Here is a 26,206-nt window from a genome sequence, read left to right on the forward strand (position 1 = left end):
GTAAGCACGCCAGTTTATTAGGACATGCACATGTGGTCCTCTACTTGCCTACCGAAGCAATCAACCAACTTCGGCATTGAACCGATAATTAAATCAAATTAAATCATTTATTTACAACTGTTGCTTCTGTCCCAAGTAAGCTGGTCCAGATGGGCAACAACTAGCTAGCAACAACCAACTCACGTTGAATTTAAAGAGCAACAAAAAATGGAAATTCATGAACCAGAAACACAAATAACAATCAATTCAATGCTTATTAGTTATTATTCCCAATTTTTATTACAAATATAACCAAATAAATACACAGCAAGCAAAAAAAGAGTTCGATTCTCGAAAACCCTTTTAGCTCACCATCTCCAGATTTGATTCCACAAGTGGAATTAATATCCAAAAAATCAAATCAATTGAAACAAAATATTAACATAATAATTGAATAAATAGCCAGCAAACTTTTCATAAAAAAATGAGAGCTTGACGAACCTTATTTTATTTTTTGTCAGACCCACTAATTATTATTGGCATGCTTTACGAAGAAGCTCTAACAATGACGTAGCTTTCCTCTTGCCTCTCTCTGTTCCGTTGTTCGATAGATCCATCAACGGCACAACCGCACCGAGTCTACCTATCGAGACCAGTTTCTCAGTGTCTCTCTTACACAGCGAAAGCAATATCGCCGCTGCGTTCTCTCTGTTTCTAGCTTGACCCGTCTGGAGAATACCTATCAATGCAGGCAAAGTATTCGCTTTCACAATCGCAGCTTTAGCGTCTAGGTTACTTGCAAGGACCGAGAGTATAGTCAAAGCTTCATCAACCATCCTGTGACTGCTCGAGTCACTCAGCATCTTAACCAATGCAGGCACTATACCGGCTCTAACCGCTCTGCCTTTGTTTCCCTGATAAATGCAGAGGTTGAATAATGCAGTGGCTGCGTCTTTCTTCCCTCTAGGAGTCCCGTTCTCGAGCAGATCAACCAAGGCAGGTATGGCGCCGGATCCGCCTATTATGATCTTGTTCTCATCGGCTAACGAGAGGCTAAAGAGTGTGGCTGCTGCGTTTTCTCTTGCTTCCATGGTTCCAGCTCTGAGGACTTGAACTATTGAAGTGACTGCACCAGCAAACATTATCAGCTCCTTGTTGTTGTCATATATAGAGAGGTTGAGAACGCAAGTGATTGCGTTCTCCTGAGTCGCGACGTCCTCTGAGGTCAAAAGGTTCACCAAAACAGGGATTGCTCCTGCTTCTGCGATCAGAATGCGATTGTCGGTGCTCCTCTTCGACAGAGACCTGATTTCAGAAACCGCGTTCCTGCGTTCCTCTACGGACCGGCTGGAGAGTTTGTGAACCAATGCCTTGATCACTGACATGTCTCCTCTGTTTCTTGACCTGCCGTTGATGTAACCTGCGGGTTGCTCAATGTTGTGTTCAGCGCACCAGCGGGAGATCAAGCTTCTGAGGACGTAGTTTGGAGTCAGCGTAAAGTTCTCGAGTTTCTGCTGAGTCTTTGGACATGTTAAGTTCCCACAGTCGATCCATCTCTGTATGTACGCCCTCTCGTAAGTCTGCCATTGAAGAGACAAAACTATCAATAACCAAGCAACAACAGTAAGTAAAGTAACAAACTTGAAGCCAGACCTGTCCTGTGGCGACAATAACAGGATCCTTCATCAGTTCCAGAGACACAGGACACAGAAAATCAACAGGAATCGTGAGTTTATCAGACTTCTTCGATTCATCAGTGTTCTTGGTGACCATCTTGTCTAACCGATCCGTATCAGCATCTTTCGACAAGTAAAACGCCAAAGAAATGGAAGAGCTTTTCCTCAGCTGCTTCTTCTCCTCACCAAAAGGAACAACTGTTTCCGAAATACCCTCAAGCTTTTCTTCCTCAGCTTTGATCTTTACATTGCTAAACGCATCTCTCTCCATGGGCTCAGATAAGCCATTCAAGAACTTGTTAGAGTTCAATGAACCATATCTCTGCATAGCTCTTCTCAGCTGCGATCTCGCTAGCTCCACCTGATTGATACACAGACACACAAAAAAAACAACCTTGAAGCATTCCATAACCACTAGCAAAAAAAAAATCATTTCTTTCAATGAATGTTTATTCACCTGTTCTCCAACTTCGTCAGAGATGTCATATAGATCGTACGGTAGATTGCTTAACGCTTTCTCCAGCCTCCATGTAATGCATTGAAGCTGGAATGAGATTCTCTTCACAGCACCATCCTTTTAACCGAATTAAAATAATCGTTTAGCCAAACCAGAGATAACCATTGGTACAAACACTTATTTAAATTCAATTTTAACCGAATGAAATAACCGATTAGCCAAACTGGAGATAACCAGTGATTTAAATTTAATTTAAACCGAGACTAAACCAAGTAATCTACACCAAACGAACGATTTGAACATCTGAATCTGAGAGGAGTCGTTAGATTATGCTTACAGAGGAGTCGCGAGCTTGGAATCGAGTGGCGGAGGAGAGAAGACGCTTCGCGGCTTGAAGCCCCACGACGAGATCAGACCACCAGTCATTCTCCGACGAAGACGCAGCGGCGGAATCGACCGGGTTGGAGTCTCTGATCTCCTCTACCAAATGCGTCAAGAGACAGACTCGCCGAGTGAGATCCGCGCAGTCCTTCTTGAACACGCCGGCGTTGATTGGAATCTCGGCAATCTCGGCTATAAGCTCGAGCAGAGAGGCGGGTGAGACGTTTACTCCGGCCATTACGCCGTTAAGCCTCCGTCTAACGGAAAAATAAATAAAATAATAATAAATAATAAATCAACTTGGGGATTCGCTCTCTACTCAGAGAAGCGACTCACGTCGCTCTTATGTATCCATGCGACCATTTGTCAAGGAGAGATGTCGCTGTTACGGCACCGTTTTGCTGGGCCTAGCTCTATATCTAACTGGAAACCATTTATTTATAGAAAATACAATATTTTTTTGTAACATTACCGAAAATACAAATATGCTGAATTAAATGAAAGGAAATAAATAATATGAAAAGGAATGGAATATGAGTAGTTAGGATAAAATAAAATATATTTACTAATTAAACTAAAATAAAAATTAAGTATTCCAGTCATATCAAACTGGTATTTTCATATAATCAAATACAATTATTTATTCGACACATTCTTATTATATATTTTGTTCAGCTTAAATCAAATTTAGTTATATGATAAAAGTAAAATGACAGTTAGAATATGTATTAAAAATATATTTGGTTAAAAGCTGAGATGAAAAAAACTTGGAGCTTTTAACTCTTTATATTGAATGTATTTTTAGATAACTACTTATTTGTAATAACACGTTAAAAAAATATTAATTACAACGTAGATAATGCTGATAAAATCCTCCAGTTATTCGATATTCACTCTTTTGGATAAGAACTTGCTTTGTTATTTTCTTATTTATTCATATTCTCATCATTATTCAATGAAAAACTGTATTTATTATTATGTGAAATGAAATGATCAGTAGATAAATAAATGTTGAAAAAGAACTAAAGAAAGCGAGATTGGCGGTGGGAGATGTAGGAGAAGAAGACGACAAGGAGGAGGATACAGTTGGCTATGGAATATTATGGTTTGTAATGCAACCAAAACATATAATGGAAATGAACCACACGCTTTAATTATACATAAGAGTGATCGAGCACCATAACATTTTCTTTTCATGCTTCGTTGTAAAGCCGACTATATATTATCATCTGTATTTTTATATATAAATATTAAATTCTAATGGGGTTTTAATAATATATAAACAGAATGGGTCAATCTAATAAATACATGGACCTTGAATATGTCACAAATTAGTTAACTGTTTGTTCTGGCCGGAAGCCATCATGAAATATTAAAAGATTATGTTGTTATCGATCATTGAATGGTATGTTTTCTTTTCGAGATTCTTTAAATTCTAATTCATCCTATTTTAGAAATGTATCTCTATTTTCGTATAAAAGGTGTAAACTTAGGAATAGGTTGATAAGTTCTTCGATTCTGAGGGGGAAACTCTTTATTAGTTTATTTGTTAAGCAAAAAAAAAACTTAAGAATACGTAATTTTAAAATAGATTCATGAACTTTGTTATCTCGCTTTGATTTGTTTTTTTTTCCTGAAAATCGCTTTGATTTGTTTCCTAACGGATTCGATCTTAATGGGTTTGGCAAACTTTGACGTTCAAGAATTTATCGCACGCCAGCAACACCCTTCATAATTATTTCTCATTGCTCATTATTTTTTTTTTTAAAGGATTTGGGGACAGGTCAAATCGGGTGTCACGACTTTTTAGCAACGTTGGTTTGAACTCTAATCACTACTGTTGAATCTCTGTTTTTATTTATTATTTATTTCTCGTTAACAACATGAAATATTCAAGTCAATATGTGAATGGTAATATATTGACAACACTAGTGACTGCAGGTATATCCGTATATATCTTCTGGTATATTGTTATTTCATCTTTTTTTTATAAGCATTTGTTATTTCATATTTCAGGAATGTTTACCTTAAAACCAATACCACACTAGTCCTATATAATTTTACAACATTTGTAAGTACTACTAATTGATGTATAGTCCTCGACAATACTACTTCTTTCTATTAAGGTTTACTTACTTTTTAATACTACTCATTCCGTTTTAAAAAATTACATATTTTAGAAAGAAAAAATCGTTTCAAAAAAAATATTTTTATATTTCTGATACAATTTTTGTCAACTAATAAAAAAAATTGTAAAGTTCAAAAATATTAATTGCACTTTTTAAAAATTTTATTGGTTTAAAAATATATAAAATATAAAATTACAAAATCCTATGTATTTATAACTAAGATTTAATATGTTTTATTAAAAAATATGAAAATTCTAAAACATGTATTATTTTGAAATGAATAGAGTATTAGATAACATGAGTTGATAACGGTTTGGGACACTTTTTTATCTTTTTTAACATTCTCAGACACAACTTGTTGGAGGGACACTTTCTCTCATGACTCATCACATTATGGACTATACTGCCCCTCGCTGGCTAAACCGAACCATCCTTAGAGTTTTATTAATTTTTAATTCCGACTGGTTTGTGGGGACCAAAGATAATATAAATTAGATTCTTGGGGAGTATAGGAAAGAGGAACCGTTGAGAGCCATTGGATGTCAATAGATCTAAGTGTGATGAGCTTTTGTGTGTAAAAAAAGTAGGTTTTGATAATAAATTCATGGTTTCGCTGCTTTTTTGAAACTGGAACAAGCTACAGCTAGGAGGAGAAATGTAAAATTTTGTGGACGGGTTTTTGAAAAAACACTCATTTTCATCTAAAATTTGAAAATAATTTATCATATTCTTTTTTTTTTGTGGACGAGTTCATATCAAACATTTTAAGAGTTTTATCAATCCATATATTCTTTTAGCTTTTTCTAAACCTACAATTTATATGTATGAAGTTTTTTTTGTGTACAATGAGTTTGATCCAAAAAAAAAGTATTGTGGACAAGGTTCCATAGACAAGTACATTTACTCGTGGACGGAAAAATACATGTTTGATTTGTGGATACAATAGAAAATACAACTACAAACACAGTTGAGTCGCTTGAACTTGAAGATTATCCAAAAGTTGTACCTTTCGAAGCATTTAAATGGTTTTGGGGAGTTCACTTTTCAATATCCTTATTCCTATAGAGTGCTTTCAAAGCATTTGAAGATAAAGAGCAGAGGGAGTTCACGTCTTCGTCTTCGAAAGAGCAGAGCCTTCTAAGTTCACTCGGGTTTGGATGAAAGGAGCCATGTCCGTCTAGACACCAAGACAACTCCAGCCACCAGTAACCACCGCCCATGTTCTCTTCAGAACAGAAAAAGTCGTTCCACCGCTCTAACCTCCAAACAAACACCCAGAAAAAATGAAAAAATGTTCAGACCAAAATTTTAATCTTTTAGTTCTAAACCTAAAATTCTCCGACGAAGACTCAAACTTTGACCCTTTAAACAGCAAGCGTACTTTGCATATGAACAACCTTTATCTACCTAGGTTGTTGAATTTTAGAATGACCCAGAAAAAAAAACAAATTAATCGATTAAGTGTTTATTGACAGAGTAAAAATGTGGACATGAATATATATAAAACGTGGACATGGACACAATTGATCAAAACAAAATGTGGACATGTATATATAAAACGTGGACATGGACAAAACCTCCTGCTGCGATTTGCGAGGGGTTGGTTCCTCAGAAGTCTTGGATTTATTCTCTTTCTTATTTGGCTTCAGTTTCGTCATGGTTTGTTTGAAGATATTAAAAGGGTTTTCTGAGAATTATCGGGAAGCGGAGGAAGATGGGTAGAAAGTTGGAGAGGGAATCATGGAAACAAAACAAGCATCGAAAAATCTGGGTTCATGGTGTGATTAGACGAACGATGAAGGAAGAATAGAAGAGATTCAAAATTAGGATTGAGAATTTGGGAAAGGGAAAGTGGATCTGAGTTTTGAAATCAGGAATAGAGAGAGAATATGTGACTCGTGACTTTTCAATAATAAGAAATAGTCTTTTAATTAATTAGATGAGATAGTTGGTCTAGCTTGAGGACATGAAGGACAATACACATCCATAAAGTGTCTGACCAGCATAATGTGTCTATATGTGTAATTCATAAGTCATAATGTGTCTTAGAATGTAAAAATTTCAAATAATATTATCTATTTTTGATGCAAAAAAAAAAGTGAACGATCTATTTTTCCACGAAAAATATCGTATATTATCATATTCCCACCAAACTTTGATCTCGTGCTAAAACTTCATTAATTTTAAATTGTAAATTTCTTTGTCTCCAAATTATAAATTGATAATTGATTTCTCCCCAAATCTATAGTTCGAAACTTAATTGTCCATAGCCATGGTTTTAATTGGTTTTCTATTAACCCACCAATTTTAAACCAATTAAACTCAATTAAACCTATTTTTTAAGCTGATTCATCAAAAAAAAAGAAATTAAAACTGCCAAAAAAATTGTTTGTCTACATTGTGTCCATCTTTTTCTCAACAGCGATCAGCCATAGCTTCCGGGCAACACCAACTACTTCTTACTTTCTCACCAGTCACCACTAGCCCTCCTACCTCCACAATCTGAGAGGAATAGCTAACAGTTCGCCACTTAGAGTATCTCCAATGTATTACCCCATTTTTTACTCCAAAATGGTGCAACACCAAAATGGAGTAAGGTTTTACTCCAATGTATTACTCCATTTTCTACTCCAAAAATAATATTTCTTAAATAATTTCATTTTTATTTTATTAATAATTGCAAATAAAATCTTATACTTATAAGAATTTACCAATTAACCCCAATTATTTTATGTTTACGATAATAATTAAAATATAAATTATTTGAATTAAATATTTATTATTAAAAAGTACAAGAAATCATTAAAAAAGATAACATATATATAGGTTCAACAATGAGCATTAGAATATTTTTCCCACAAATGATCAACTAATGCATTTCGTAATGAAAAATGAGCTTCTTTATTTTTGATATTCCTAAATCGAGCAAGAAAATTTTGAAATCGGACATTTTCATCTTCTGCAATTTTGATATCTGGAGGTGGAGCTTCTCTTCCAAGTTCAATTGGTGCATCAAGTTCACGCTCATCTTCAATTATCATGTTATGTAAATTTATACATGTAGTCATAATGTCATGTAACACATTTTTTTTCCAAAAACGAACAGGTCCTTTGACAATAGCAAAGCGCGACTGTAGAACTCCAAATGCACGTTCAACATCTTTCCTGCATGCTTCTTGTTGCGTTGCAAAATATTTGTTTTTAGGACTCCTTGGCTCTTGAATAGTTTGTACTATGGTCGACCATTTTGGATAAATACCATCCGCTAAATAGTAACCCATATAATATTCTTTGTCTTGAATAAAATAATGAGCAGGAGGAGCAATACCTTGAGCAAGATTGGAAAAAAGATAAGAAGAGTCCAACACGTTGATATCGTTATTAGTGCATGGCATTCCGAAATATGCATGCCATATCCAAAGATCATAATCTGCGACAGCTTCAAGAATTATAGTTGGTGATCCACTACGACCCGCATATTGTCCCGCCCAACCGGTAGGACAATTCTTCCACTTCCAGTGCATGCAATCTAAACTGCCAAGCATTCTAGGAAATCCTCGTTTTTCACCAATATAAAGAAGTCTGACAAATACAAATAATATCAAAGCGAAATGTTGAATCACAAGATCAACAAGCTCTTTCTCAGACTTCTCCGTTTGGGCAATATTTCACCGACCTTAGCGGATCCGGAACGGATTTTCCAGATTATTAAATTACTTATTTTATGTTATTTTTATTTTTATTTTAATTATTTATGTTTTCTGTTATTTTATGCATTTATTTAAAATTATTAAATAATCTTTTGTGGAATATACTATTTTTATGTTATTGTATCATTTTAAATATTATTTAAGTAAAAAATAGAAACATTAAAGATTTAAAGGATCATTTTATAAATAAAAAAGGTTCAACTCCAAAATGGAGTAATGAGTAAGATTACTCCATAAATGGAGTAACCCTAGCCATTACTCCATTTTCAACTCCAAAATGGAGTGGGGTTGGAGAAAATTTTACTCCATAATGATGTTTGGAGTTGAAAATGGAGTAGGGTTGGAGATGCCCTTATAACAGTTCACAAAAGCTTAAAAGAGTAGTGATGCTTTGTTTAGAAAACAAAAGTACACAGCTTTGATACCTGTGATTGAGATCGAAGGAGAATGTACATCTGTTGATAATCAAAAAAAAATTGTGGAAATCCTTTTTTTGTCTGTGAATCAGTTTTTTTTTTACATAAAAATTAGTTTTAAATTTTCATTGGTTTAATTGGTTGGTTAGTAGTAAACCGATTAAAACTATGGTTTATGGACAATTTAATTTCGAACTATTGGTTTGAAGAGAAATCAATTTACAATTTGGGAAGAAATAAGTCTACAATTTTGAATTCATGGAATTTTAGTACGAAGTTATAGTTTAGTGGGGATCTGATGCTATACGGTAGTTTTCGTGGGGAAATAAATCGTTCACTCGAAACAAACAAATGTTTACATAGTCTACTTCATCGCTTATGTGTTAATAAGAAAGATTTGGAAAACCGAAACGTAACTCTTAAGTACTCTTAAAAGTACACTATACTACAAAAATTCACATACATAAGAATTGGAAAAATATTACATGAATTTGAGGCTTTTACAAGAATTAAGCATAAAACACAGATGACTATATAAATAGTAGTACTCAACTTCGTACAAATGTGTACAGTCGCTTAAAACAACAACGAGTCAATCATCAAGCAGTTCGGGAAGAATCCATGATCATTTCCTCTCCCCGATGACAGACCGTATTAAATGCAATAACAAACTCATGTCCCAAAAGCTATCAAAGACACACAAAAAGAACCAATAATCGACAAATGACAACAAGAAATATTTAATGAAGCTGGAAATATCTAGGTTAGACACGCAAGAATGCGTTGTGTCTGCTCCAGCACATAGATAATCCATGAAGCACGGTGAACCACTTGCAATAGACCCTACAGTCCTACTTGCCAACTCGTACTACCATGTCCTCTATTTATTTGATATTTTAGTTTTGTGTACTGTAGTAGATCAATATGTATAAGTTTCTGTGCTAATGAGACGTGTTAATTTCAAGTTGATTTTGTTTTAGGTCGTACATAACTTGAAATCATGGCTCTGACTTCGGATTATATTGGTGCGTTATAATTCGGGCTTTAAAAATTGGTTTTGGTTTAGGCTTTTAAATCTATTTTCTGGTTAGTCTTTCGTACTGAGCGCTATCAAATCTCCTCTCGACTTAAGAGTTGTATAAAGACTATAGAGTTGTTTTTGCCACATTACTGGTCTCGCATATACTTCTTAAAGTTGATATTTTTATTGGAACTTAACTGTCTCAAAGAAAGCTTATTTAAGAACTCAAACGGAGACACGAGAAATATTACACAAGGATTAGTAAAAGTAAATATTATATTACATTATCAATGGGTTTCTTTTTATGATTTAGTCCCATATCATGTATGTTTTGATTGTATCTTCTGAAGAGTTATATCGCACCACAAAAACCTCGTAGAGAGTCCATTAGACTTGTTGACATATATCACTTGATGACCTTAAGCGGCCTCATCATCATATTGTCCTCGTGGTCCAATATCTACAATGCAAAACATTATGTTGTTTTTAAAAACCAATTTTGTAATAGCGATTACCAATTTCATAATATTCAAAACTTCTACTTACGTGACAATGGTAGACGTAGCCGGGTTCTTGGGTCGGGTCGAACGGGTAAGATGCGTTACTGTGGATATAAGAGAACCGAACCAGTATCCTCGTAACATGTCCTGGCATCATCTTGAACACGTTCTTCCAACCCCTCTCGTGCGCCGTCACCGCTGTCTTTTTTCCACGTGCGTATTTGCTAATTCGGCACATGACGGCGTCATTGTATTTTGTCATACACCCCGTAAACTCCTCCAGTCCTGCCGCTAGTAACGCCGTTTGCTCCACCACTTTAAACAGTCCAAGATGAATGTGTAATGGATGGTTATCCTCCGTCAAGTTAATCACTTCCCACACCTTGAGTTTCACAAAGATTATTAAAATAAAAAGACTATCAATCTTACGTAGTAAATTTTAAATAGGACTACTAATCACTTTCTATGTTTCGTATTAATATTTTTCATCTTTTACATATATTAAAACACACAGTAATATTTTCTCATAAATACATTATTTTCTACAATTAATAATACTAACCTAATAATAATTTAATTAATTTTTTGAAGTTTATAATTTTTATTACTACTTAATATTTTGTGAAATAAATCTTACAACATTTTTTGAGGGGAATAAGTTAATCAGTAGTACCTCGGTGGTTCCTGCTTTTGGAGTTTCCGTCACCGGAGCATCGTAGGGTAAGCCGTTGACGTACAAATGAGTTGGCTCGTCCGAGTCACTAACATATTCGTACATAGATATGTAACGAGTCAGCACAGCATTTGACACGTCAGCTGGCGGATAGTTAATGAGCTTGTTCGGAATAGTCCACGTGTCAGCCTCATAATCATCGCTGACTATAAATTTCATAACCTTGCCGCTTTCTTCGTTGACAGGATCACCACCAGGGTAAGGATACGGCGCGTCGTTGGCGAGCACCACCGTACGCGACGGAGACTTCGAAAAGTCAACGACAACATCTACTATTTCCGACGGAGACAAGAGAACCGACTTGGTCGTGACCGGTTTAGACAAATACGCTGAGTCGGAACCAACGACCACGAAGTCGAGACCGTTGGAGAAGAAGAACCTGAAAAACCTAGCGTTGCTGGCGTTTATGATGCGGAACCTGTATTTCCGGCGCCGGACGGATAATCTCGGCCATGCCTTTCCGTTAACGATGATTGCGTCGCCGAAGTATTCAGGTTGCCATTGCGGGTGTATCGACGGGTTGTTCCCGGTGGCGTTCATGTAAATAGAACCGTCCTTACGGAAGCTACGGTCGAAAACGACCAACGGCCGGTCAAACTCGTTGCCGGTTGGTAGCCGGAGAGGAGCTTCGACGGTGTTGTGGCGGAGAATGTATGCGCCGACCAAACCAGCGAGAAGGTTGACTCGGGTCAAACCCATGGCGTGGTCGTGGTACCACATGTTACCAGGCTGCTGCATGTTTTCGTAATGCATAGTCGTCTTGGTCCATTTGGGTCCTGTTTCTCTGAAACCGGCAGTGAACCATGCGTCAGCATTTCCATCGCTTGATGGTTCGTGGATTCCGCCGTGTAAGTGAACCACCGTGGGAATTCCGCCGTATTTTGGGGCCGCCGGGGAGATTGTTAGATCCAAAGGGAGGATGTGAGATGAAGGGAGGTGGTTTCGCCATGTCACGTATGTGTCTACTCCATATACGGCTTCGATCGTGGGACCAGGAACTGTTGCACTTCTTCGTGATGTACCGTATGCAAATACAGGTGTGGGAGGCAAATCTCTGTGGAATTTCTGTTTTCATAAAAATATAAAATTTAGAACCATTTACATAGTGCCTTCAATTGTTTTTAATTAGATATCAAATTACATTTTATCGTACTCGTAGCTATATGATTTACATTATTTAGTTTCTTAAGTTTCTCGATTTTTTTGTTAAAAATAAATGTTTTAGTAAATAAAAATACATATGTGGTTTCGGGCTTATGTGAGAAGGAGGTGAGAAGTAGGTCGACGCTCATTATGTCTTTTTATTGCCAATAAAGGTATAAAGAGAGATGATAATTGAGGACAAGAGTATACAAGTAAAAGAATCTTATCATTTTACCAACGACTAGCCTAAACAGGTGACTATGATGATTCTACCACCAATCCAGAAGAATCTAATTCGATTATTCTACTATGGAGAAAAAGATACTGAATGAGAGAAAAAGAAGAATACCCATTTGGTGTAGAACATGCCGATTTGAAGAGAAATGGGTTTGAGGACGCCATGGACAGAGTGAAAGCCATGGAGCCTTGGCATATCTGGGAGCTCATCAACGAACATCTTTAGCTTCCCAACTTCGAATAATTGTTCCTCGAACTCCCCGCAAATGCCACCGAGCCACGTCAACGTTAGTATTAGCACCATGGCTATGTTCATCCTTCTCCGACACAACATAGAGTCCATTTCTGACAACTCAAGTGAATTGTGTGTGTGTGTTTGTGTGAGTGAATTATTAACTTCGAGACAGAGAAACTAACTTTCTATCATTAGATTACATATATAGGAGTGTGTGTGTTTTTGAGAGAACGTGGTGGGCTTTGGTTCACACCCCTTAAGTCTTAAACAGTATAAGATCTTTACATTTTATACTACAATCAATCTAGTTTTGTGTAACTTTTTTGCATGATGTGCAGATGGCATTTCATTTTTAATTATTCAGTTACCTTTCTTTTCAATATGTTTATTTTGGCTTTTCTTGTCTGTCTTTATATTCTCTTATGAAATTTCATTTCACACTCTTTTAGTCTTTAATACCGGATTTTTAGAAGTATACATTTAATGAGAATTGCGTATAATATGCAAAGCTTAATGACTAGTGAGATATAAAAAGAAGCTCGAAGACAAATGAGAGCCTAACTCGAAGACTCGTCTTTATAGCTTTGCATACTCTTCGAGGTAGGTAGTTAGGCTGATTAGTATGTATAACTATGAGTCTTGTAATCGACGATAGATCTTAAACTCCTTAATTTGCCTGTCGGTTAGCAATTAGCAATCAGTTTGTAAGAAATCAGATTGTGATTTTAAATAGATATATAATATATTTTATTTTATAATACTGATATTTATGTTCATGTGGGGTTAACAGGTGAAAAAGCTAGGCGACGTATATACAATTACAAATACAATGGCATGAGGATTGGCATTGTTATAAGAACATAGAAAGCGAGGGAACATTGATGAGAACATGCAAAAAGTAGCAATAAGTATAAGCAAATTTCATTTAAATCATGACGTGGCAAACATAACTAAGATTTTTTTTTTGCTAAAATTTGGGACATAACTAAGATTATTGCTTGCTTAAAGTCTCATATACCTTTAAAAATAATGAAACAATGGCACACTAACGTCTCTGAAAATTTATTTTATTTGATGGATTCAAAAGTTATAGTATCCCAGACGTGTTTTGTATCCTCCTTTCTTTCATTATTTTGTACTAGATCCTTTCTCCGCGCTACGCGCGGATAATATATTTAAAATTGTTACATTTATCATTTTTATTTGTATGTGAATTTTTCTATATTAAATTATATATAACTAATTTTTAAATTTGATTTTTTTTTAGATTTTTTGTTTGAAGTAAATATTTCTATTATATGTAATACAATTAACTAATAAAATATGAAAAATCAAGTCTAAGATTTTAGAGTTATGTAAAAAAAATATAATTATGTATAAAACACAAATTATCTTAGTTTAAAAGATCGGAATCTCATCTCGAATAAATTTACAAAAATAAAAAGTACTCCAATAACCTACTTCAAATATAAAACTTCCTTTTCAAAAAAAAAAAGCGTACTTAATAATAGTTTTTTACGTGTAATAGTTGAAAACTGATAATTGAATATCGATCTAGAATATTATTTTAATATATCTAATGTAAAATATTAAATGTAATAAAAAAAATTTCAATTTTGTAATATTACATGAATTAGAAGTCTTTAAAATCTAAAATCTATTTTATTAACATACTATATTTTTTATTCATTTATTATTTTGACGTTACAAAATATTGCTTTAGTTTTATTTGTATATTATTTTTTTAATAATTTAGTTTCTTTTTAAGTAATTTTAAAATTATCAAGAATATAATATATTTAAAATTATTTATTTAAATATATTCAAATATGATGTCTCATTTTTATGTGTGTTTGCGTTGAGCATATTTAATAACACCTTATTGTGTGTCGTTCTATGGTTTTAATAAATTTGTTGTTATTTCATTTTTATTACTACTAACATGATTTTTTAGTGATCAGTGATAATGTATTTTTAACGTTATGTATTATATTTTATAGTATATTTTTTAACTCTTCGTGCTGTCACCTTTTTTAGAATCATTTTAATCAGATAATAGATTTAAAGATGTAAATAAAACTGTGTACGTTGTAAATTTAGACTTTTTAGTGTAGTTGAGCACTATCAATTATGGAAATTATATTATGATTTTATTTTACTAAATCTTTCTTTCTGTGTATTTTTTTTGTTTTATTTTGTATTTTTACAATTTTATTGCATTATTCTTTAATTGCAAAGAATCGATATTTCTAATTTTTGTTTCATATACCTTAAAAGTCTTCGGTTGATTTTTGTTTGTTTTCTTTCTCCAATTATAATGTACAGTTCGATCGTTTCTTCTTTTTTTGGGATCAAACTACTAATATCATCAGATATTAAAAGCTTAAACTCTAAGAATGGAGTGAGAATTTGTGCTAGAGAAAACTGATTTAACCACTAATATAGTGAGATATTATAATATTAGAAGGTATGGAAACTCTTCTATGTTTTTCTACGCTGGACATAATTATGTTGTTGTCAATTGATTCTATATTTGTGATAACTGGAAATACATCTTTATGTCTTCCTTACATCATCCTTAATTGGTTTACGGTTCGACCATTTCTAATATACTGAGAGTAACATAAAATTAGATGTTGATCATCTCCTCCCAATTAGGAATGCATAGAATAAGAGAAATTCAAGATGATACCACTTTACAATTTTGTCCTCATATCTATATATAGTTAGTTTATAGATTACTCTATATGTTTCAAAATGTAATCAATTTTTTAAATCTGTAATATTTAAAAGTTATTACTTTAGAAAACTGTCATTTAATATATAAATTTAATCACAGCAATTTACATAATTTAATTGGCTACATAATATCCAATAAATATAAAGTTACATTGAAATATAAAAACAATTTATATAGTGAAACAAAAAATACTTTACGTTGAAATCAGAAAAAAATCATTATAAAACAAAGAGAATATTCAAATTATATTGAAACATTAGAATAGTAAAAATCAGAAAAGCTGAAATCTCAACGTCGATCATTTACGCTGGCCATGTTATTGACTTTGAAGATAACATGAATGATTAAGAACAAAAAAGATTAATTTTAGCTTCAGTTTTTTTTTTAATCATTTTACCAAAAAGAAAAAAAAACAGGAAGATGACTAATAAAAAAAGATACAAACAGAGTACTGTAAAAAAGTGTTGATTACAATAGCAAACATTATAGTCTCAAAAATAATCAATTTTATATTAAATATTAGTCAAAAATAATAAAATATATAATATTAATAAATTTCATTTTAAATATAATTGAACTTTTAAAAAAATTATCACTGCACATAGTGCAGGAAAACACCTATTATTATTTGAATTTCAAAAACTATCTGATGCATTGACTTTTTGTGACAAATCAAATTTAAGGAACTGGGCAAGAGATTGAGAGGAGGAATGTGGAGAGGTACAAAGAGTCTTCACTTGATGAGTTATAATGGAACATTGAAGTGCCATTGTTGTAGTCGTAGGAGTTACATCGGTGAAGTTGGGTAGACGAACAGATTTGGAGTCGTTAGAGACGTCTGAGGCGAATAGGCTAAAGAAAAAGGAAGCTATAAGTTATACAATGAGCTGACTATTTTGATGGGTTTGAATGGTTCGAGACCCATCATCTAAACATTCGCGATGCTGTGACAGTTTGATTGGTGGAGAATATTTTGTCCTATGTGGCACTCCTAAGAAGCCTCAAAATTAGTAGCTTTTATATAGTAGTGATCCTCCGTTTTTATATCTATCTACAAACTATACACTATTACAAAAAGTGTTTGAAAATTAGGTTTCATCATGAAAAGGTATAATTTACACAAAATTGTTCAAACGTGTATTTATGCTCAGAGGACTTTAGCTAACATTTTTTTTGCTGGAGTCACCCACATACTCCATTTTTCATATTTTCTCATAACATTATATAGTACTGGCTCATTGAATATGAATCTGCCATGTCAAAAAAAAGAAAAAGAATATGCATTCTGCAGTAATATTGATGCGGGTCGTTCGAACACATGAAATGATGATAAATATTTTATAAGAAACTAACACACAAGCAGAGAAGTAGGTCGTCGATGACTTTGAAAATTCATAAGACAAAATCGGATGATAAGAAAATAAAGGTAAACATGTCACGGCTCGCGTGTCGCAAAAGGTAGGAGCTGAAGTGTGAAAGGAATTTGAGAAATGGGTCCACTATCCTAATTTCTTACATGGATTCTTCGTCTCATGTCAGTGTCCATTTGGTAATCCACAGTAATGCACAAACCACATTATAATATTAACATTAGTAAGCAAAAAGACCGAACATCAAGTAAAGTTATTGCACCTACCAAATGTTTCTTTGTTACTTTGTTGTAGACTTGTAAAGTCCTGCCTCACTAAAAGTTTTTGGTTTTCATATATCGATTAGGCATTTTGGCTCAAACAGATATAACATTTTTATAAACACTAATTATATTCAACATAAACCAGTTACATAAGACGGAGATTCCACGAATTCCGATAGAAACAGAGGCCGGCAAACCAAACAAAGGTTTTCGGAGACAGAAGCCGACGAACCAAACAAAAGTTCTCGGAAACAGTAGCCCATACAAGAAAAACAAGGATTGAAAAAAGACACAAAACATAGAACAAAACTAATCGTTCTGAACTAGAAGGCAAAAATGAAAGATTAAAAGAAACCTTTACAAAACATAGAATAAGATACCATGCAGATTTGATAGAGCTTCTTTGAAACGAGACAAGGCGAGAAAGTCATCCATGACTATAAACCTCCGCCTTGTGACTCATCCTATGATGAATAGCCCAGACGAATTAGAGAACAAAGCGTCATATCTAGGAGATAGAACCATTTCAGTTTATAAGTCTTCAACTAGAAAGACGATGACGGAGATGATACCACGAAACACCATAACTGAAGCCATCCAGAAGGGAAAATCTCGATCAAATCTTAAAGATGATGACAAGGAGTGAGACAACTCACATACCAGTACAAACTATCCTGATAGATCAAGATAGCCTAAGATCGAGCCCAGATGTGAGCCAAAGAGAGCTCAAAATCGACATGCAAACTCATTCAAATCAACACAAGGTTTCAAATAAAATCCAATCTAAAAGGAAAAGAACCAAACCACTCTGCTTAAAAAGATCGATAATACAAAACAAGATCGACTCCGACTCTATGAAAGCAGCCGGGGTCGGCGAAACGGTGAGATCAGTCCGAGGAAACCAAAAGAGAAGGCAGAGGATTAAGAGAGAGAAAGGTATTCAAAAGAACATGTATAACATATATTGATGATATATTTAATATGACTGATTTTCAAAACCATTTTGTGAGAAATTATGTCTAAAACATATCAAATATCGATGCATTAAAGAGAATTCTCTGGCTAATACTTATTTAATCCTTGTTTACTTTTTCTAATAGAAAGTAGACCCTATAAAGTGAGATATATCAACTTATCACTGAAAGTGATTGGACCATTCAACTATGACTATTCGGTGTGTAGATTAAGGCTTCGAATGGTGACAGACCGCACCGCCGTTAATTTTTTTTTTTTTTTTGACAGCAAACATTTACAGACTCATGTAGACTCTGTAAACCAAGGTGGTAAATCTGCATCCATGTGCACGACGAAAGACGATTGTTGCCGAGCACTACGTGCCAAGCTATCCGCCCTTTTGTTCTCCGTCCTAGGAACATGAACGATTTCTGAGCTGACAAAACTTTGTCGCAGAAGCTTGATATCTTCCAGGTAGCTTTCAAATGCTGGCCATTCCTCTGGTTCCGAAACCATCTTCACCAGTTGAGAACAATCCGTTGCAAACGTAACCTGAAACTGCCTTAAATTTCGCATACATTCCATTGCCCAAATTAATGCCTCCATCTCCGAATGAAGAGGTGAGAGGGATGCCCTTACATTTCGTGCCCCCAATAAGCTATCAAACCCTGGTAGCGTACTAAGCCATCCTTGTCCTGAAAATAGATCTTTATCTTTCCAAGAACCGTCTGTGAAGCACCATCTTCCTAGGGTCCCTAAATCGGGCCTTACCTGTACTTCTTGTACCAACCTATGATTATTAATAACCTGTGCCTCAGCCCACAGTGTTGATTCAACTTCGACCGCACCGCCGTTAATAATAATAAAAATTTCTATATGTACATGTGTATCTATATGTTTTTGTTACTATTTAAACCGCACCGCATCGCAGTTGTTCCGCAGTTGTCATGCATGTTACCATTCAGATCCTAAAATCTTAGATGATTGTCGTAATTAAAGAATCAATTAATTCAACACACAAATTGTAGGTTCTACACCATTTGCATTTAGCTCTTAGTTGAGACTAATCCTTTTACAAAAAATAATATGTTTACTTTCTTCTATTCACTCGTGGGATCATGATGGGCAAATCAAATCTGGTTCAATGGTTGTTGTGGTTGTGGTTGTGGTTGTGAATAGAAGTGAGCTTCTATGGAATTTTCAAAAGGCTAAAGTTGTTATTTGTTAACCCATCTGGAACAAGATATACTCTTAACTTAAACGTAATCACGAACGATTAAAGCATGAAACACAGCCACTTATTTCTGTGTTTGATATGGTGATATATCGAATAGCCACACCAAAGTTTGATTAGTGAACAAAAATGTGGGAATGTGGTAGCTAGCCTAGATAGATCGAAATCAATATTTTCTCTGTTTTATTTTATGTGTCACTTTAAATTTGTGCACACAGATTAAGGAAATAATTAATTTTGTATATTTTCTATATACAAACATAATTATCTATACACCTAACTATATTTCAACTGATAGAAAAATAAATTACTAAACAAAATTAATAAATTTTGTATTGTAAATCGAAAACGACACTTGTTTAAAAATTTATCTACAATGACATTTAATATGAAACAGAGGGAGTCTAACATTAAACCCCGGAGCTTAGGGTACATCTCTAAAGCGTAAGTAAATGATAAATCTTCTCCCCACTCTATCACAAAAATAAACAGAGTATGCTTTGCGATTTTGTTTGCATGTTTTTGTCACCTGGTTCAGGAATCTTGTGTGGTTATCGAAATATATAAATAGGTTTCTGTTTTTCTTTTTACATTGTGGAGACCAAGTTGGGCTACCTTTTATAGGCTACTCTCGAAGCCCATTTTCTTAAATTATTTTGGATTCTGTCTCGGAAAACATCTTGTAAATTGCAAATTTGTAAGACTTGATTGATGCATGACTGGCTAACACATTAACTCTTTTTTTTTTTTTGCTTAAAAGTTAAAACTAACACATTAACTTTACTAGTCCAGTTTAAAGAAAAAACGAATTGAATGTCGCATTAAATAAATTAGGTGACCCGTATAACGAGATACCTACCGAGAATCAGCCAGCAGGTGGAATCACTTTTGAGTAGATAGAGAGAATATCTTTTCCGAGGGATACACACAAACCACGTTCTGACAAAATCAACCGCTCTAAACGCTAGCTCCTCTACAAACGGTGGCAACGCACCAAACGCATTTCATGAATGTCACTCACTACGGTGGTGGTACCAAGAGCCAAGAGGCTCACGCAAAGCATCTATCATACGTGACTTAAAACACGAACAATCAAAAACGTTATACCAACACACTTCATACCAATCCAAAATGGCTTACATGACAAACGCAACAGGAAATAAGCCTAGTTGATAAAAGAAAAGGGAAATAATTGACACTAGTAACATATCACATTAGCCATAAAACAAAATAAAAGATACTCAAACCCAGAAGTAGAAAGATAACTTCCTTCGCAAGCAACACTCACATGATGTTACAGCTGCTGTTATTGCTAGTGTCTTCATCACTGGGCATGTTTGTTGCAGATGAATGACTAATTTGCTGGTGCTGGTCAGATGGGTAAGGGTAATAAGGATAATAAGTGTACGGACTAGGGGTGTAATTGTAGTAATACCCATTACTTGGAGGTGGAACGAAAGCTGGTCGTTGGTACATCATTTGTTGAGGCTGGTGATGATGCATCAATGGTCTGTTCTGCATGTTCATTGGATTGTATCCATTCATGTTCATCATCATGCTTGGTCCTCCATTACCATTGTTCATGTTGTGAGTAGTGACACTGTTGATGTTGTTTAACGGAGGCGCTTGAAGTTGTTGAATCCCGTTTTGAGGATTCACGGCGGCGTTTGTTGCTGCGCCGTTAAATCCAGCTAGACCCATGAGAGCTCCTATCTCGTTGTTTTCTACACCAGAGTTCACTTTTGCGGCGTTTCTCATCCTCATAGCCGTCGCCATTGCTTGACTGTTGTTCTGGTTCTGACTGTTCTGTTTTTGGTTGACTTTCTTTGATGCGTTGACTCCGTTGTTCCCATTGTTCATTGGCCCTCCTCCTCCACTGTTTTTCTTGACGTTTTGTTGCTGCTGATTCGCCGCTTTAGGTAACTGAACCTCTCCGTCTTCTTCCTCGCCGCCGTCTTCATCTTCTTCCTCCTTGACACATGCCGCACCTTTGGGGTTGTTCTTGGGCTTGAAGGTTTCAAGACCACTTTTCGCGGAGCCTTGCTTTTGACCCTTTTGATTGCTCTTGATGACGTCATTAGTCTTGGGCTTCTGAGGTTGGTTAGGGTTTGTAGTTGGGTTTGGAGACCAGAGCTCGGCATGTTTGCCAGCTTTCAGGAGCTTGTTGATGAGTGTGGCCGAGTCAACAGAGCCTGAAACGGTTACCTTATGGTGCTCTGCTTCTACCTTTACGTGGTAAACTCCTGTTTATTGTAAAAAAAAACTAGACAATGTACCCATCAAGAATTCAAGAGAAGTTAAGCAGTAATGTTTTGCATGTTTGAAATAAAAGAAACCTTCGATCCTCTGAAGAAGTTTCTTGACTTTCTTGTTACAACCTTCGCAATGGATGCTAACTCTGAGGGAATAAGTCTGTGGTTTCATTAAAACATATATTATCTATAAATACAACGTAAGCTTAAACCAATAAAAGAGAGAAAAAAAAAGTGTAAAGTCTTTTGATTAAAAGTACCTGCATCTTTAGGAGCTTAAAATCTTCATCTTTAGTCATGGCTCAAGAAGAAAGAAGAGGAGAAGTGAGTAAAGAGGATGGCTGGAGAGAAAGGGTTTTTGATTTTACAAACTTTTAAGGCTTTGGAAAGAAGAAGCTCAAGTTTTGATGGTAGGCAATTGAGTGGAGGCTTTGGGTTTAGAGACTTTTTGCTCTAAAATCTGAAACAATGTTGAGTGAGTGAGTGAGGGAGACTGACAGCTAAAAGTAATAACAGTGACCTGACCATTTCCCACATTAAATGTCTGAGTATTGGAGTTTAAATTGTATTTGAACAAAACATTTTAGAACTAAAAAATAATAATAAGAAGCATTTTGGATTGAACCTTCTCATTATTTCAGGGCTTATATTTCTAGTACGTCCAAGTATTTAATTAATGTCAATGAAGTTTTAAATTTTAAAAATGTACATATTAATAGTAGAGAATAAGAAAAGATGTCAGAAGAGTGCATGCATGCATGAAGAGTCGGGCCCAACGGTCTGTGTCTAGTCAGTGTTTTTGGGGTTTGCCTTCTCCCACACTCTTCTCGAGCTTCTCCCTCTCTTTCCCCAACCTTTTTCTCGTCCTTTTGATTATACTCCACTATTTATTTAGTTCGCGCGTGCAACTTCTTCTTCTTCTTTATTTTTTCTATTTTCCACTGTTTCATGAATTTATAACTATTTTGTTTTGGTTTTAGAAAAAAAAAGGGGAGGAGGGGGTGGGCACATAACATTTGTTTTTGGTTTAAAAGTACCCTACATGCAATGCTACGACCTCGCGATATTTGTATACGTCGATCTAAAGGCCTGGAAATGAGAATATAAGCCCATTTCATATTGGGACATGACAATAAATGTATGTTCAATATTGGTCCGTTTGACCCAATTCACCTTTTATCCTTTTATCCCATCTTAAAAAACAATATAATGGATGCAATCACCTCTCGAAGGATTTTTCAACTTAGGGTCCGAATGGTGACCGCGGAATTGCTAATATTAGCGGGACGGAATTTAAGTATGGTATGGTCCAACTGCGGTTCATACGGTTTGCGGGACAAGTGCAGTTTTGATAAAATTAACGGTGCGGAATTGTGTTGATTGGTGAACATGTATAATTCGCAGAATTGAACAATAAAAAAATAATATAAAAAAATATCAAAGAAATCAATATAATTTAAAGTTAAAATATTCTATTCACTGTTATTGATGTATTTTTTTTTCTTATTTAAAAAATTTTAATACCAAAATTCATCTGAACTAAAAATTTAAATTACATATATATTAAAAAAAAATCTTGGAAAATGAGATAGAATCTTCCATTTTTTTCTTTCAAATTCTAAATGTTCTCGCATGATACCGGTTGAATAATTCTTGTTTATTCCTAGGAACAAGACCAGAGTTGAACCGAGACATATGATATCTCACAACTCAATTATTAAAATATTTAAAATAATCCAAATAGTATATTAACATAGTAAAATTCAATAATTAAAATATCTTTTATCCAAAATATTTAAATTTATCTGAAGAAATCAAAATTTTATCCGAAAATCTCCAAAATATAATATTAATCTGAAAATTTGATTTTTAAAATTTTAACATGAATTAACCAAAAAATCTGGAATCGAATGGGATCAAAAACAACTTTGAAAATAAAATGGTTCTCAACTTTGTTATCCGAACCAAATCAAAAATAAAAATAACCAAACCGAAACTGAACCAAACTTTCTAAATAACGTAAGAATCCTAAACTTCTAAAACCAGAAAACCGAAGAACTAAAATAACTGAACTAGAATCGAACCGAGAACCGAATCCCCATCGCTATACCGTAGTATAGTTTTATTTTAATTTTTAAATGAAACTAACTAGCTTTTTGAAAACAAAATAATAAAATAATATTAAACTTTATTAAAGAACAAAATAGTTAAGCATAAATTATATAAAGTTTAACACGTTTTTTTGTAAATTAAAATTTAACATATGAGAAATGGTAAAAAATAATACTGTTTTGAAGAAGACCAAAAAAAACTATGTGCTATTAAAATAATACGTTGTCTCTTTCATTATAATATATTTATAACGTGAAAATAACAGAATTCCTTTAAATGTGAAAACATATTTAAAGTTAAATAACCGATAAAACTGTTAGAAATTTATATCAAAGATTCAACAATATATTCTCTTAAAACATGTGCTTTTCAATAAAGTATTATTATATATAATTATATTAGTTACAAATAAAAAGTATTATTACACTGTTTAGTGCGTTTTTTTCAAAAAACGCTGGGCATTTGAAGCGTAACGAAAATGTGCGGAATTGAGCAATAATTACACTGTTTTGAACAGATCTTTACACACTGCGGTTTTGCTTTTTACTGTTCACAAAACCGCACATATTTTTATAAGTTTTGTGAATGGTGCATCATTTGCGGTTTTGGTAATACCGCACACAAATCCGCGACCATTGTGTCGCCATTCACACACTTAATCTAATGTGCAAACTATGCATAAGATGATTACCTTATTTTTGTTATGATTATGCATAACAAAAATAATACACATGAACAGAATATAGATCACTATCATCTTGTCTTCTTCCCAAAAGTACACCTGAAATCATATTCTACAAAAAGCTATGCATAACAAAAACTAAACATATACTATAAGAGCATCTCCAACCCATTGCTATTTTCACTTCTATAATAGCATTTAGAGGTGAAATTGCTCCAACCTACCTCTATTTCTTTCTCTATAATAGAGATCTCTATTTTTTCTTCTATTTATAGAGGAAGAAATAACATTCCTCTATTTTTTACTCTATATTTTAGAGATTCCTATTTTAAGGGAATACATTAAAGCATATCTCACCTCTATTATAGAGTTTCCATATTTTAGAGGTGAAAATAGCAAAATAGACGGTCTAAAAGCATTCATGTATCAAAACTATATGTGATAGATTCACTTTAGATTTAAAATTTGCCACATCCAGTTGTCCAATATATGTTCCTTTCACGACAAAAATTTCAATTCCAAAAAGTCATATCAATATGGATTGTATTCACATGATTTTGTTAGATCCATAGCCAACATTTCAATATAATATAAATCTGTTTCCGGTGGAAATCCATATATATATTCCCCGCCTTGATTAGTGTTCAAGTCGAATAATTTAGCCGTTCATGTCCCAAACACCGTACACGTTGCAGTATTAAAACAGAAGCTCCTTAACCCTGGGCCTTACCTGGTCGAAATATACTATCAGTATTATGGAAACATTGACTCCCAGTTTCCAAGTCTTCGATCTCTAGCTATCTTCTAGGCCACGCGTTTGCTGTGTGCGTTTCTGTCCATTTGTCTTTCTACATATATATCATAATCACATGCCATAATATTCAAGTCACCACCCGACAATTTGTACTTAAATGCCATCTGATTGTGTTATCATATTCCAGTTAGAGGATATATCTTTAGTTCTAGTCTTCTAGACTTTAGTTGACAACAACAAAAAGATATATAAATGTATTCTGCTCTTTGCTCAGCTGTAATTTATTCGTTAATAACATACGTGTAGATGCTACATCGAACTTTATATAACTTACTCAGGTACTTACAGGTGTTTAATTTTTGTCAATTCGGCAAATAAATATAATTATATTGATATCAATCACAAGGTTTACTTATATCAATCACACAACATTGTTTAATAGCTACTTTAATACTTTTGTAGTAAGGTGTATATACATTTAAGAAAAATGTTTTAACTAACTAATCGCATAATTTAGTATTTTTCTTAACCAACCACGTAATATTATAAAGAGAAACAATTAATGAAATCGTTTTATACACAACAAGACTTGTCCCCTTACTGGTGGTCGGCAGAATTTGCTATGCTCCAAATTTTAATAAATTCTTCCAAGAAAATGACCACAAAGGAAGATAAGCACTTGCATTTGAATTATCTACTTTCGAATTGTATAATCAAACATTTGACTGAGTAACACATATATTTATCTTCTTATCGGAAGACAACATTAGCGACATATCTAATTCCACCGAGGAACAATCCCATTAATTACGTAGAGATCCAACAAGACCCACGAGAAATAATATCAAACGTAGGATCTTACACGTGTCTCCGTTGTGCAATGGAAGGCCATATATGGATAAAAAATTACACCAAAAAAAATATATAGATGGGATAAAAATGTTTGTTGTTTGGCTTTTTACTTGCCAAGGATTTCTCCAGCGTCATAGAATCTTTCAACTTTTTATTAACCAACCACCGCCTCCAAAACCCCTTTACTTATAACTTTATAAGTAATAGGATCAAATTCATAGATAGGATATGAATTTGATACGATTACTTTCTGTATATAGTATTTTTGTAAAGAACTATATTATTTGTTCACCGCCATAGTTATCCTTTAATCTCGGAAGCTTTTTTGGGAATTATAAGGATGTTACCGTGAATGTCCCTCACACCAAAATAAAAC

General features: G+C 34.1%; 3 protein-coding genes across 3 annotated transcripts; all 3 read right to left on the bottom strand.

Moving 5' to 3' along the window:
- Positions 1-227: 227 nt before the first annotated feature.
- Positions 228-2,907, bottom strand: LOC103840801 (U-box domain-containing protein 11). The gene is made up of 4 exons (XM_009117319.3): positions 2,450-2,907; positions 2,113-2,229; positions 1,633-2,016; positions 228-1,559 (listed from the first exon to the last, which is right to left on the bottom strand). Exons 1-4 carry the CDS (start codon positions 2,729-2,731, stop codon positions 513-515), a joined length of 1,830 nt encoding a protein of 609 aa, XP_009115567.2. The 5' UTR covers positions 2,732-2,907; the 3' UTR covers positions 228-512.
- A 7,024-nt stretch (positions 2,908-9,931) lies between these two features.
- LOC103840803 (multicopper oxidase LPR1) lies at positions 9,932-12,888 on the bottom strand. Its single transcript, XM_009117320.3, has 4 exons — positions 12,495-12,888; positions 10,943-12,067; positions 10,316-10,651; positions 9,932-10,229 (listed from the first exon to the last, which is right to left on the bottom strand). The coding sequence occupies exons 1-4, from the start codon at positions 12,723-12,725 to the stop codon at positions 10,176-10,178; spliced, it is 1,746 nt and encodes a 581-aa protein (XP_009115568.1). The 5' UTR covers positions 12,726-12,888; the 3' UTR covers positions 9,932-10,175.
- A 4,219-nt stretch (positions 12,889-17,107) lies between these two features.
- On the bottom strand, positions 17,108-26,200 carry LOC103840804 (heavy metal-associated isoprenylated plant protein 37). The gene is made up of 3 exons (XM_009117321.3): positions 21,691-26,200; positions 21,515-21,590; positions 17,108-21,421 (listed from the first exon to the last, which is right to left on the bottom strand). Exons 1-3 carry the CDS (start codon positions 21,727-21,729, stop codon positions 20,463-20,465), a joined length of 1,074 nt encoding a protein of 357 aa, XP_009115569.1. The 5' UTR covers positions 21,730-26,200; the 3' UTR covers positions 17,108-20,462.
- Positions 26,201-26,206: the final 6 nt, after the last annotated feature.

Source organism: Brassica rapa, chromosome A09 (assembly GCF_000309985.2).
Source record: "Brassica rapa cultivar Chiifu-401-42 chromosome A09, CAAS_Brap_v3.01, whole genome shotgun sequence".
NCBI classification, from domain to species: domain Eukaryota; kingdom Viridiplantae; phylum Streptophyta; class Magnoliopsida; order Brassicales; family Brassicaceae; genus Brassica; species Brassica rapa.

What these genes read in the sequence shown, in the direction of transcription:
- LOC103840803 (XM_009117320.3), bottom strand. Translation starts at nt 12,725, where the DNA reads ATGGACTCTATGTTGTGTCGGAGAAGGATGAACATAGCCATGGTGCTA. An exon ending in CAAAAGCAGGAACCACCGAG is followed by an intron (nt 10,652 to 10,942) that starts GTACTACTGATT and finishes GTGAAACTCAAG; the next exon opens with GTGTGGGAAGTGATTAACTT. An exon ending in GCTACGTCTACCATTGTCAC is followed by an intron (nt 10,230 to 10,315) that starts GTAAGTAGAAGT and finishes TTTGCATTGTAG; the next exon opens with ATATTGGACCACGAGGACAA.
- LOC103840801 (XM_009117319.3), bottom strand. Translation starts at nt 2,731, where the DNA reads ATGGCCGGAGTAAACGTCTCACCCGCCTCTCTGCTCGAGCTTATAGCC. An exon ending in TCCAAGCTCGCGACTCCTCT is followed by an intron (nt 2,230 to 2,449) that starts GTAAGCATAATC and finishes TTCGGTTAAAAG; the next exon opens with GATGGTGCTGTGAAGAGAAT. An exon ending in CTGACGAAGTTGGAGAACAG is followed by an intron (nt 2,017 to 2,112) that starts GTGAATAAACAT and finishes TGTATCAATCAG; the next exon opens with GTGGAGCTAGCGAGATCGCA.
- LOC103840804 (XM_009117321.3), bottom strand. Translation starts at nt 21,729, where the DNA reads ATGACTAAAGATGAAGATTTTAAGCTCCTAAAGATGCAG. An exon ending in TTAAGCTCCTAAAGATGCAG is followed by an intron (nt 21,591 to 21,690) that starts GTACTTTTAATC and finishes ATGAAACCACAG; the next exon opens with ACTTATTCCCTCAGAGTTAG. An exon ending in ACTTCTTCAGAGGATCGAAG is followed by an intron (nt 21,422 to 21,514) that starts GTTTCTTTTATT and finishes TACAATAAACAG; the next exon opens with GAGTTTACCACGTAAAGGTA.